Below are 14,139 nucleotides of genomic sequence, written 5' to 3'. Positions count from 1 at the left end.
TGCATGTGTGTGTGTGTGTGTGTGTGTGTGTGTGTGTATGCATGTGTGTATGTGTGTGGCACCAGTAACGTCGTCATGGTCGGATGTAAACAAATTTTTACACTCGGGTCGGGTCAAGACAGTACTCAGTCACGTCGTCTCTTAAAGTCGGTTATCTCATGCTTCCCTGTGTTCTAATGACCTCTAGGGCTGACAATGGTTCAGTATCTCTGTGAGTACTGTATGTTACTCACAGTTACTCAGTTATGATGGACCACAATCCCAAATAGGCCCTAAGTCTTTATGCGTCTCACTTCTAATGATTCTCACTCCTCCTGGGCCCTAGTGTTATGAGATAGGTTTAGGTTAAATCAGGTTAGGTTTAGGTTAGGTTAGGTTAGGTTAGGTTAGGTTAGGTTAGGTTAATATGGGGCTTATTAGAACTAGGATCCATTTGACATGTCACTTCAAGCCGTTACTGTTTCATTGCCTGGCTGAGCTCATGTTAAGGTTTCGTATAAGTTATAACGCATTGTATAAGCTTTAATTGATGTATTAACGCGTAAATTAGTGTTAATTTATTAATATTCATGGCTCTAATACATCATAAAATATTCCCTGAAGCATGTATTACAGGTGCGATTAATTACTTTTATTCCTGAGCAATTTTTACGTTGTTTAGTAAATTTATATAAGTTTATTCTAAAATGTTTACATTTTCTATGATTGAAGGAGATTTACGTTTTCTTTCTCTTCTTAGCAGAAACTTGTATAAACATTTTCTTGCAAGCGCGCAGACCCGGATTCGATCTTCGGGCAGGGTGAAATTATGGGTAAGTTTCTTTACGCCATTTGCTTCTGTCTACCCAGCAGTAATTTGGAACCCGGATGTTAATCGATTTACGGATCATGTTCCGGGGTTAATAGTTAGCCAGTGCAGTTGGCGAGTTGTCCGGTCTTCTCGGACTATTCCTTGACACTGGGTCATGCAGCTCGTTAACTCAGGGTGTAGTTGTTGTGTTGGCGACAGCTTCTACACCTTTAGCAAATTCACGCCTAGGTGGCCCTTGGGCCGGCCATCCTCGTTACACGAGGGGCAACCACTATTTTTATTATTTTAGTGGTATTAGTAGTTGTAGTTTTAGTAGCCTTAGATGTTATAGAGAAGGAAGACAGGAGTGGTCGACCCCCAAAACAAGCTTACAGATCAAGCTTCATGGTCACTGGTTCTCAATAGTCCCATCAAGCTCATGCTGTACCCAACCAAGGAACCTGACACACTTTCATAGCGGGATCGTGAAGCTGTGTATAAAACTAAAACTAACTTAACCTTTGTAAATACAGCAAACATCAACACACTCTAACACACTTTACATACCGTACGTGTTGTCTGGTAAATGAACAAGGGTGAAGAATGCGTTCCGTAAACATCCCAGTAAGTGTGTGTGTGTGTGTGTGTGTGTGTGTGTGTGTGTGTGTGTGTGTGTGTATGCTTAAGATAGGAGGGGGTCGCGAGTGTTGGGTGATTCACATGTAAAACAAATCCCTTCTCACAGCGGATGGGTGGCGGTGTAGCAGTAGTCAACAGGTGAATTATCTAATACAAAGTTACAAATACAATATAAATCACCTTAATTTCTCTTTGTTAACGAAATTATACACCAGTTTTTTGAGAGGTTAATTAAGTTGTTTTTTTTTTAATTGGCCCAACAACATAACTTGTTCCCGGACTGACACACACACACACACACACACACACACACACACACACACACACACACACACACACACACACACACACACACACACACACACACTGACATTAAACAGATCAAGGTGACTATGTTAAAAATTACAAGACAACTTTCATAATATTAGACCTGCTGTCACAAACCTCGTAAGATGAATAGATTCCTCATAAATAGATAAATTACTGGTTGTCATAAATTAAAACACAACAACAATAGATAATAAGATTAAACTAAGACTCACCTTAAATAGACACACACACCCCCACCCCACCCCACCCACCCCCACCCCACCCCACCCCACCCAACCCCCTACCCCACCCCACCCCACCCCACACCCCACCCCACCCCACACCCCACCCCACCCCCAACCCCACCCCACCCCACCCCAACCCCACCCCACCCACCCACCCCCCCACCCCACTCCCCATTTCCCACCCCACCCCACCCCATCCCAGAGAATACCTGTAAGGATATACTGTATAAACGTGGAGTTGAATGTGGCAGTTGAAGGATGGACGCGGCCCTTGTGTTGAGAGAAGGTAATGAGACATGACGGGTGGTGTGTGTGATGGTCAGGAACAACACAGCAGTCTCGGCATCGTGGTGGTATTAGGTTAGGTTAGGTTTGACCGACCCCGGACACAGAGAAGAGGTTGAAGACGTCTTGGGAGTCTGTCTTTCAAGTGGTTCTCTTAGATTCATGTTTTAAGTAACCACTGGGCCATTAAGTGTTCCTTTTATATACGTGTTTTAAGTGGCTACTGGGCCATTAAATTTTTCTCTAGATTCACGTTTAAGTGACCACTGGGCCATTATGTGATCTTTTTATATACTTAAGTGGCCACTGGCTCCAAATGACTTTTTTTTAGATTCTTGTTTGTGTAATTTGAGGTTCCTTAAGTGTCTTTCCTATATAGGTGCTTTAGTGTTTCTTCTAGAGAAACACACTTGAGTGATTACTGTACCCTCAAGTGCTTCTTCTAGAGAGACACACTTAAGTGATCACTGTGCCCACAAGTGCTGCTTCTGAATAAAACACCTGGGAAAGTCTTTTCTATTACTTATGACTCAGACAATAATGTTAACACACACACACACACATCCAGGGAGTAAAACAAACACAAGAAATTCTCCATATAAACTGTTTATATATATATATATATATCTATACATACATATTAAACCAAATTATCTACATCTGGTATACAACAGATCTTATCAAACTTGGTATAAATGAAGAAAAAAACATCAAAAAAACATCAATGTAAAACTGATAAAAACAACAACTTATAGTATCTGTTGTACCGGCGGTGTTTGATACTACTCCCTAATACTTCTCTACCGTGTGTGTGTATGTGTATGTATCTCCTTGACTCTACTCCCTCAGCACCGTCGGTACAAGAGACTAATAGATGATAAGGTAAAGTCAGTCGGAATTAGAATCAATAGAATCTCGGGAATATCACATTTACCTTAGTTATGTGTTGAGGTGGAGGGGGGGTTGGGGGAGCTGGGGGGGGGGATGATGGGTGATTAGGGGGATGACGATGGGGGAGGGGGTAGATTACACGGGTGGTGGTTTATTAGGTGGTCCCCCGTGTTCTAAATAGGGATGTTATACCTATTATAATCTGATTTATCTAGATTGGGACCCAGAACTAATGAATTTTATTTGTAATAGGTTAGGTTAGGTTAGGTATACTAGATTAGTGACTCCCATTTTATTTATATCCTGATTAAGTAAACATTGGTGTTCGATCGTCTACACCTGTAATTAGATCAGCCCACACCTGCTACTTCGACCACACCCACCCACCCACACACACACAATTGTACACCTGCTAACCCACTTACATCTCACTACAAACACCTGCCAATACCTCCACTAATTAAGAAACATCGATGCCAAATACCTGCTGGACTAAGAATGACAGATATTTAGCTTTTGTTATAGATATATTTTTAACAGTATTTAGCTGTCTAGGTGTTACGTAACTGCACATAGTTAGCTTTATGTTATGGTATGTTAGCTGTTGCCTCCTTAAGTAACAAGTTGGAAGGTCAGTGTTTCGTTACCTTTATTGGGTCTGACAGCTACTGTGCCTCCACCGTGAAGAACAATGTCAATATACCCAATCAGTTACGCCAGTACGAGCAGTTGATGGTGGTTAACTACATCATAGTAATTACAGTGTGATGGGAACTACGCCAGGCGAATGTTTGCTCGTCTTTTAATCTCAGCTGTAGTGAGTCTTGACTGGAGTTTTGGTCGACTGAGTCAACTAGTGGTTCTACCTTACTGTTGCTCTACTGACTAACTTTATTCCTGTATTAATTCTTCTATACAAGTCCGTGTGCATCGTAAGTCATGACAAGCAACAGTTTTAAGGTGAGATCAGTTCCTCTGACTACCAACTGAATATTCACCTCTGTAAATAAGCATATTATAGTCTCTATTATACAACCAGTATGTAGTACACTATATACATGTATGCCAACGTTATCAGCCACTCAGTGCATTAACAGACAACCGATGGTCCAACTCGTAGGTTCACTCTCCTCCACTCGGTGCTAACTCTTTATAGTAATGTTGACGGTTTTGTCGACACAGGTAGCAGCCTCTCTTGGTGGGTAAACACAGCTCACCTCTGGCCTGCCTTCTTATATCACTGTTTAGCTTCAAGGTACACACTCAAGCTCTCGTCTTTCTTTTCCTTTTATTTGGTTTCTAAGGTCAGACTCAGCTCATATTTACACAGAGATAATATGCTGGTCAACCTCTCTCTCACTCTCACTCTCCAACATCATCTGTAGTGAACGAGACATTAATCACAGTTATCCAGCGGGGACACGGCGCTAAATATGAGTAGCGGCTGTGTCAAGTGTTCGCTCAACCTCATAACTCTATAACTATGTACACACATCTAGGACACGACTGACGCATATAATACTCTTAGGTTGTCCTTCGTGTCTGGGGTGAGCATCTTCACCTTCTACTGTCTACAAAACTATGTATGAAGCAAAGGTTGTCATTATCTAAACTGCTGTGGGGAGTCGAGGACGTTCCTGTACTCGGCTGCGGTAGCCTCTTGCGGCTGCTGGGAGTCGAGGACGTCCTCTTACTCCCATCTACACATGTGTCTCGAGGTCGTCCTTGTACTCTCGTCTACAGCTGCTGGGAATCGAGCTCGTCCTTGTACTCGGCACAGTCCATGCACTTGACAAGGCCGGACTCGTCGCAACTGGAGCACTTAAGAGCCACGAACTCAAGGGTGAAGTTGTTGCGGTGGACAGATTTCTTGGAGCCATTACACACGGAGCACGGCAGGAGGCGGAAACCCCCACACGTGTCGCACAGGCTGCACGTCGTCGCCCTCTGCAGGAGAGAACAACACTTAGGTTACACGGATGCTTTGACCAGTGAGAGAGAAAGACAGAGAGAAAAGGAGAAAGAGAACTTGTAAAGATCCCCACAAGTGTACAAGTTCCCCTTAAGAATATAGTGACTTTATTATCTATTGAATTATGTAGTATCTTAGGTCATTATTAGGTCATAACAAGGGTCAATAGGTTACTGTAGGATTATCCTTACTGAGGAGAGTGTCGTGGACCTGGAGGATGACAAAGATAAAAGGCTGTGACGACTTACCCTGTAGGGCTGTAGGAGGCGTCTCAGTTCACCACACTCGTTCATACGCTCGATCTGCTCGGCGTCCTGTGGGGGGTAAACACTGCGGTCAGTCTGGTGCTGCGACACACACACACACACACACACACACACACACACACAGTTTCGTACATAAAAAAGTCCTGACATTTTATTTTAATACTATAGCTGCTACTAAAACCGCTTCTATTATTTTTGCTATTAATACTTTTATCATTGTACTGCTACTGTTGATACTACTACTACTACTACTACTACTACTACTACTACTACTACTACTACTACTACTACTATTACTGCTGCTGTTCCGCCTTCATCAAGAGCTGGACAACTACTACTACTACACCACTTACTGCCACCACTCCTGCCTCCTGCCCTATCCACCAACCCGTCACTCACCCCTAGGTACTGTCCCTCAAGGAAGACGTGTGGGACAGTGACACTCCTAGATCGTAGACGGTCTAGTAGCTGGAGCTGTGTGTCCCGAGCCATAAACACGTCACGTTCCTCGAAGCGCACCAGCAGCGTCCATAAGATCTTCCTGATGCGCAGACACCGCTCGTAGGTGCCGCGCACGATACCCAGAGTGGTGACATAGACGACCACCTTACCCCGCTCCTTCTCCATGAAGTGCTGGAAATACGTGTAGACACTTGTTAGAACACGTGGGAAACATACACATTTGTCAAGAATCATAAAAACATTCGGTCAATAAAAAGTTGTTGAAAAAAGTAATACTGATGATGTAAAGTGCTCTAAAACACACACACACACACACACACACACACACACACACACTCACACACACACACACACACACACTTTTTTAGACTTCTGTACTGGTGTATGTCCACCATTGGCTACACAGAGAGACACGGAAGCGGTCGTTCGTAGCAACATATGTGCACTAGAATGAATTGCCAACACACATGCACCTGTTAGCGACGTAAGAGGGCACCTGAGAACCGGAAGTGTGCTCTGAGACAATAACAAACGAACAAAAAAACAAAACAAAAACAAGAAAATTACAAATAAAAACATTTAAAATAATAAAAATTGAATAAAACACGCACACACACACACACACACACACACAAACGCACATAAACATACACCGTTATCCATGTCCCCCAAATTACTCTGCAAAACGTAAAATTTCAGCCCCCTCCCCCTCCCCCCTCCTCTCTCTCCAGACTACTCCTCTGATGGTCCAACTACCCACCAATCATCCTGCTGAGAGTACTAACAAGCGGCCCATTTGACTTAAGTATCCACCATTAACTCACTCATCTTTCATCACGGGCGAGTTAGTGAAATTGGCGATCAAAATGCCTTCTGTTATTCGCCATTGAGTTTCTGAAGGCGAGAAGAACAAGTGAAAAATTTTGTGTCTTTTAATGTCGTTTTCTCTTTACTTCGTCTCTCTTAGCTCCATCTCCCTTAATGTCGTGTCTCTTTCCGTCGTCTCGCTCTACGTCGTCTCGCTTTACGTCGTCTTGCTCTACGTAGTCTTGCTTAAAGTCATCTCGCTTAACTTTGTCTCGCTTAACGTCGTCTCGCTTTACGTCGTCTCGCTTAACGTCATCTCGCTTTACGTCGTCTCGCTTAACGTCATCTCGCTTAACGTCGTCTCGCTTAACGTCCTCTCGCTTAACGTTCTCTCGCTTTACGTCATCTCGCTTAACGTCATCTCGCTTTACGTCGTCTCGCTTAACGTCGTCTCGCTTAACGTCGTCTCGCTTAACGTCGTCTCGCTTAACGTCCTCTCGCTTTACTTCGTCTTGCTTTACGTCATCTCGCTTTACCTCATCTCGCTTTCCAGGGACGACGATAAGCGAGGATTGTTTATATGTGTTTACTTTTATCATTTAGTTCTATGTTAATTACACACTTTAATGATATTTGTTTTATGTGTTATGCTGACAAAAGTGTGTGTGTGTGTGTGTGTGTGTGTGTGTGTGTGTGTGTGTATTTAGGGAATCATATTACGGGGTTGATTATGTTGTTGTTAATAATAGAGAACAAAGACTGATAAACAGACCGACAAGTTGATGATATAAACAAACATTTTCTCTGTCATTTTTTTTCTGAAGGGGGTTAATAATCAGTAATTTCTCCTTACACACACACACACACACACACACACACACACACACACACACACACACACACACTACTAATTATACCTTCTATTTTTATACTTTCTTAACCCACTTGGTATCTATTTTATGAGGTACTTACATTATACGGTATTTAAGTGACATATTCTTACCGGTATATCTTTACTTATACCCCCATGGCATACTTAACATACCTCAAGTTCTTAGTTTAGTCAACACCCCGTGACCAACTCAACAGAGAGACAGACAGACAGACGGTAAGGCCCGGCCAGATAGCAAAGTAATCCTCTTCCCGTTACTTCCAACACTCTAATTTAGACAGCAGAGTCAGCTGTCAGTCAGGAGGTACTGTTGGTTCATCTCCTCCTGTCTGCCCGTCTGTCTGTCTGTCTGTCTGTCTGTAAGCTGTTAATCGCCCTGGTTTAAGTTGTCATTTTAGACGCCACTTTCAACTCCTGTCTGTCTGTCTGTCTGTCTGTAAGCTGTTAATCACCCTGGTTTTAGTTGTCATTTTAGACGCCACTTTCAACTCCATCTTATAATAGTAACTTCTACAACATTTCCCAGGAAGTTATGTTGTGTTATGTTGTGTTATGTTGTGTTATGTTGTGTTATGTTGTGTTATGTTAGGTGGATCTTCAGGTAACTGTAGCAGGAAAACTCTGGCTGGTGTTAAGGTGATGCTTAAAACTGTCTGGTAATTGCCGGCCTTGACCACATGCTATGCTACCCCCGTTATGTAATTGTTCAGAAGTACAGTAATAATGATAAAAGTTGGTTATTGTAATTATGGTTAGGTTAGGTAATATCATTGTAATTATGGTTATAGTATATTCCTGGTGATAATGATGATGATGATGCTATTATTATTAGTAGTAGTTTATTTTATAACAGTAATATGAATCAGCTTCTATTTTAATTCTATTGTAATTCATAATTTTATCTTCCCAGGCAGTATAAGAATGGCAACCAAGTCAATGTTGCCGCCTCAACCATACAACCACATCACCACCAGCAGTGTTATGTGTATGTAAGTATATCAGTAACCTGGCTATATGTTACACCATACAGTTATGTAACACCGGTGGTCTAATGGTCTGTAACAGGGATGGTTTGAAGGTTAAGTCGAATGTGACCGATAGTTCGAAGCCGAATCACGCCAATCATATAACTCAGTTTCCCCTTCACCCATCAGTGAGTCTCCATTTTCTCCCTATTTAGAATTTTCCGTTTTCTGTTTTTAGTTTTGACAAGATAGCTAGTGGCATAAGGGGTAATTTTAATGGTTTAAAGGTGGCACCATACTGTTTTGGAATCCATTTTGTGTACAAGAGACATAAACAGTTTGTCAATGGGGGCGTAAAATCACTAGTGTCGTATAAGGTGAACTTTTTACTACCAGGGGAACACACTTGAAGTTTCTCAGTTTATGTGTAATAAGTAACTTTGAACTCCTTATAAATGTTACTGTAATTGGTCGATTTCTTTACGTAAGTTCATGATCGTGATCTTCTTGGCTGCGGTAGTATAGGAGGGTGAGGGTGGTGGTGCGGTAGTTGCGGCCAAGGGTGCGGTAGTGGCGTTACATCCCCGGAAGTATGATGAACCTGGCCGCTGCCGCCAGACCCCAGACGCGACCTCCTCACAGCCTGCATGCGACTGTCACCCACCTGCCACCGCGCTGCACCCCGTCCACACACACACACACACACACACTCACCGTATGAAGATTAGGATGAATTATGCAACGGGTAACATACTTACACATACACACAGACCTACATATACACATAAACCTACACACACACACACACACTCACATACATAGACCTTCACACACATACAAACATAGATCTACATACATACACAAACACTGAATATATGAACCTATATACACACAGACGCTTATATGCACAGACCTATGTACACACAAACACTCGCACAGGAATTCACATATAGACAGTGAGAGAGAGAGATTATTTAACAGTTAAGTCTCTACCATATCTCTCTCTCTCTCTCTCTCTCTCTCTCTCTCTCTCTCTCTCTCTCTCTCTCTCTCTCTCTCTCTCTCTCTCTCTAATAAATTATTCCCCATGTAAACACGTCAGGTGACTCTGTAGGCCTAGGGGGACCTTTAATTAATATTGTCTCACCTGCCAACACCTGAAATACGTAACACCAGGTAACACCAGCTGTGGCCAGTTACCTGTGTGAGGGAAGGGAAAGGGGGTGTAGGTCAGTCAATACTTAGTGTAGGTCAGGCAGTACTTAGTGTAGGTCAGTCAGCACTTAGTGTAGGTCAGTCAGCACTTCAGACGCACGAGAAGTGAATCACCTCATCTTGCAACACCTGATGGCATGTCACTCCTTTACTGAATCGAGTCGTGAACCAATCAATATGAGTTACTTCATTGAGAAGAGATTGTGTGTGTGTGTGTGTGTGTGTGTGTGTGTGTGTGTGTGTGTGTGTGTGTGTGTGTGTGTGTGTGTGTGTGTGTGTGTGTATATGTGTTGTGTGTGTGTGTGTGTGTGTGTGTGTGTGTGTGTGTGTGTGTGTGTGTGTGTGCGTGCGTGCGTGCGTGGATTCTACAACACACTTAACACAATGCCTCTGGTACTGCACGCACTCGATTACCCATTCACCCATGACTCCAAGCTCGAACCAATGACCCAAGGGGACAAGAGATGAGCATTGTATCCACTAGACCACCGCACCTCCTATAAACCTAATTGTAACTTTAACTTAACCTAACCCTAATTTAACCTCCCTATCATCTAACCTTAACTTAAACCAAAAGTCAAACCTTAACCTAACCCGGACCCTAACTTAAACCTAAAACATAACACTTAAGTTCTTTCTGATTGAGTTAAGTATTAATGAGTTTTTAATACGATCGTAAAGTGGTTGTGGTGTTGTGGGGGTTAAGTGGTGGGGAGGTGTAAGTGGTAGGGGTGAGGGGCGACGGAGAGGTGTAAGTGGCGGTGACGTTGGGCAAGTTGGTAGGTGTAAGTGGTGGTGGTGGGGAGGTGTAAGTGGCGGGGGCGATGGGCAAGTGGTGGTGGTGGGTGGCGGGGGCGGCTAGATGGTGTAAGTGTGTCAGTGTGTTGTGGTGGTGATAAGGCGTCATTAATGGCGGCTGAAAGCGGCTGCCACCTCAACCTGGGAGAGAGAGAGAGAGAGAGTGGGGTGATGAGAGAGAGAGAGAGAAGATCAACAGCAAGGAGAGATGAAGACTGAGAGAGATAGAAAGATGAACAAGAGAGTGAGAGAGAGAAAGAGAGAAAAGACTTAATAATATCTACCAACACGAAGCTTAAACCAAGAAGAAGAGGAGGAGAAAGAGGAGGAGGAGGAAGAAGGAGGAGGAGGAAGAGGAGGAGGAGGAAGAGGAGGAGGAAGAAGGAGGAGGAGGAAGAAGGAGGAGGAGGAAGAAGGAGGAAGAATCGACCACCACCTTCCTGACTTCTTAATGAGCGCTGGAGTCTCAGGAATGTTGTTGTTGTTATCCACGTAATTTGGAGTGAGAGAACAGGGTCTAATTGTGACGGGGATGTGATAGTGATGTGACAGGGATGTGATAGTGATGTGACAGGGATGTGATAGTGATGTGATAGTGATGTGACAGGGATGTGATAGTGATGTGACAGGGATGTGATAGTGATGTGACAGGGATGTGATAGTGATGTGACAGGGATGTGATAGTGATGGGACAGGGATGTGATAGTATGTGACAGGGATGTGACAGGTGATGTGACAGGGATGTGATAGTGATGTGACAGGGATGTGATAGTGTTATGACGGAAATACGACAGGGAATGTGACAGATCTATGACAGTGATGCAGGTCAGGTAGATAGATAGACAGAGGGAGAGAGATAACAAACAAACAAACATAAAGGCTAACAAAGGAGACAGACAGACAGAGATAGAGAGAGACAGACAGACAGGCAGACAGGCAGGCAGACGGAGAAGAGATAGAAAGACAAGAGACACAGGAGGTGGATGTGAGAGAGAGCGAGAGAGAGATGTCCAAAATTGATTTAGTGTGTCCTCAGTCAGTAGAGCGAGGCGGTATGTATGTATGTATGTATGTATGTGTGTGTGTACAGAAGGAGAGATGAGAGAAGAAGGTTTGAGGTTGGCCATTCTCTCACCTCCCTACCTCTTCCTCTTGCATCTCTTCCTTCCTTTTCACCTCTCCATCTCTCATTTTCTTCTTTCTTTCATCTCTATTTAGTCTCTATATTAATCTTCTCTCTCTCTCTCTCTCTCTCTCTCTCTCATCCTTGTGTCTTCCTCCTCCTTCCCCATCTCTGTTCATTATCCATTCCACCCATCCCTCCTGTTAAAAAGTGGAATGATAGCATTCTCCTATCCTGTCCCACAGCGTCACCAGTTCCCACAGCATCCACCAGCTCATCACAGCATCACCAGTTCCCCACAGCATCCACAGTTCCACAGCATCCACCAGTTCCCCACAGCATCCACCAGCTCCCACAGCATCCACCAGTTCCCACAGCATCCACCAATTCCCCACAGCATCCACCAATTCCCACAACATCCACCAGCTCTAGCATCCACAGTTCCCCAGCATCCACAGTTCCCCAGCATCACTAGCTCCCCACAGCATCCACCAGTTCCCCCACAGCATCACCAATTCCCCTGGCATCCACAGTTTCCCCTGTCTGGTTCCCCTGGCATCCACGGATTTCCCCATCCACAGCTCATCCTGGTTCCCCACATCCACCAGTTCCCCAGCATCCACCAGTTCCCACAGCATCCACCAGTTCCCCACAGCATCCACCAGTTCCCCAGCATCCACCAGCTCCCCAGCATCACCAGTTTCCCAGCATCCACCAGTTCCCCACAGCATCCACCAGTTCCCCACAGCATCCACCAGTTCCCCACAGCATCCACCCATCCATCCACCCATCGTAGAGTGACACAGTGAATCGAGGTTCTCAATCCCAGTGACTCACTCATGCTCGGTGGGGTTGGAACCATTGTCTCGGCATGACTGAACAACCGAACCGACACCTAAGCGGCCTACTGTACTCTCATGTGTTGGATGATTGGAATGGATAGGGGGTTAGGTTTGGTGGATGTATGAGGTGCATAGAGTGGATGAGGGAAGGTGGATGATGGTAGATGGTGAGTGGTTGGATGAAGACGTCAATGAATTTTAATAGATACAAATAATAATAATAATAATAAACTTTCACCAACTATAAGAATGACAAGAGGAAATTTCACCTACGAAATGACGTTGAGGAATCAGTGACGATGACGATGATAATGACGATGATGGAAATGAACAATGGCGGTGATAATGATGATGATGATGATGATGATGACGAATACGATAATTATCTTTTCACCTGTCGATAGAGGTTGGGTTCCTGTCATCGTGTACAGGTGTGGTGTGATGGTTGATTGAAATATTCAGCGAGGGTGTGAAGCGTGTGTAACCATAACGAGTGTTCCGTTTAGGTAAGTTTCCCCTCGATAAGTAACATTGATTGAGAGACAAAACGGATGACATATAAAATAAAGAGAGCGAGTAGTGATTTTATTTTCTGCTATTACTACTAATACTACTTTTATTACTACTACTTTTACTACTACTACTACTACTACTACATACTACAAGTCGTCTTTACCATCATTCCCTTCCCTTCTACTTCCCCCTACCCTCACCCCTACCCTCACCCCCTCCCTTTTTCCATCCTTTATCACCTCCCCCTCCCATCACAAATACCACTCACCTCACCAGCATCTCAATCCCATCCACCTCCCTTCCTCCTCCTCTCCCTCCCCTTCCCTACCCCACCCTCCACCACCATGATACCAAAGTCAATGAACAATTGAACATACACACACCCTCCCCTCTTCCTCCTCCACCACCATCACCCCCTCCTCCCTCTTTCCTCCCCACCACGTTACCCAGTAGCACGTGACCTGGTTCCAACGTGACAGATATACAGCATAAATAATGTTATCTTTTGGACTGATGTTACGTGGATGCGTCTAGCTGAGAGAGAGAGAGAGAGGAGAGAGGGGAGGAGAATCATGACAAGTGAAATAGGCTAAGAATATCTAATCTTCACTTGACTTAATCCTACGTTAACTATTCATCTTCGCCTTACGTACATAATATTTAAGTTTTAATTCCTGCTTTACTTTACTCATAACACAAGTCTCTCTACCAGAAGGTCCCCGTATTAAAATGTATTCCTCATTAACCAAAATAAATAAATAAAAGAATATATTTGTTAGGTATAATTTTTTTTCAACTAGATGGTAATATTGGCAAGAGCCTCGTGTGTGTGTGTGTGTGTGTGTGTGTGTGTGTGTGGTGTGTGTGTGTGTGTGTGTGTGTGTGTGTGTGTAATTATCATCTCAGGTAACAGACAGGTAGAACTGATTACACCAATGACGTGCTGTTATCAGAGGTGCTATACAGCTTAATAACCTATAGTATATTTGGTTAGAATTGTGATCTCTCTCTCTCTCTCTCTTCTCTCTCTCTCTCTCTCTCTCTCGTAGGTATAATGACCATGTAATACCCTGAGTCTATCGTGACCTTTGTTTACAGAGGATAGTTGGCCAACCTAACCTAACC

At 43.8% G+C, this 14,139-nt stretch overlaps 1 protein-coding gene across 1 annotated transcript in view; it reads right to left on the bottom strand.

Moving 5' to 3' along the window:
* Positions 1-2,858: 2,858 nt before the first annotated feature.
* Positions 2,859-14,139, bottom strand: part of LOC121865329 (glutaredoxin domain-containing cysteine-rich protein CG31559-like) — a 53,202-nt gene continuing 41,921 nt past the window's right edge. The window contains exons 2-4 of the mRNA XM_042364667.1: positions 5,797-6,030; positions 5,380-5,445; positions 2,859-5,106 (exon numbers count right to left, since the gene is read on the bottom strand). Coding sequence (XP_042220601.1) covers positions 4,897-5,106; positions 5,380-5,445; positions 5,797-6,030 — 510 coding nt within the window. The 3' untranslated portion in view covers positions 2,859-4,896. The remainder of the gene's footprint in view (positions 5,107-5,379; positions 5,446-5,796; positions 6,031-14,139) is intronic.

This window comes from Homarus americanus, unplaced genomic scaffold, assembly GCF_018991925.1.
Source record: "Homarus americanus isolate GMGI-L3 unplaced genomic scaffold, GMGI_Hamer_2.0 scaffold20938, whole genome shotgun sequence".
NCBI lineage: Eukaryota > Metazoa > Arthropoda > Malacostraca > Decapoda > Nephropidae > Homarus > Homarus americanus.
This window is presented reverse-complemented; position numbering and strand designations above follow the sequence as displayed.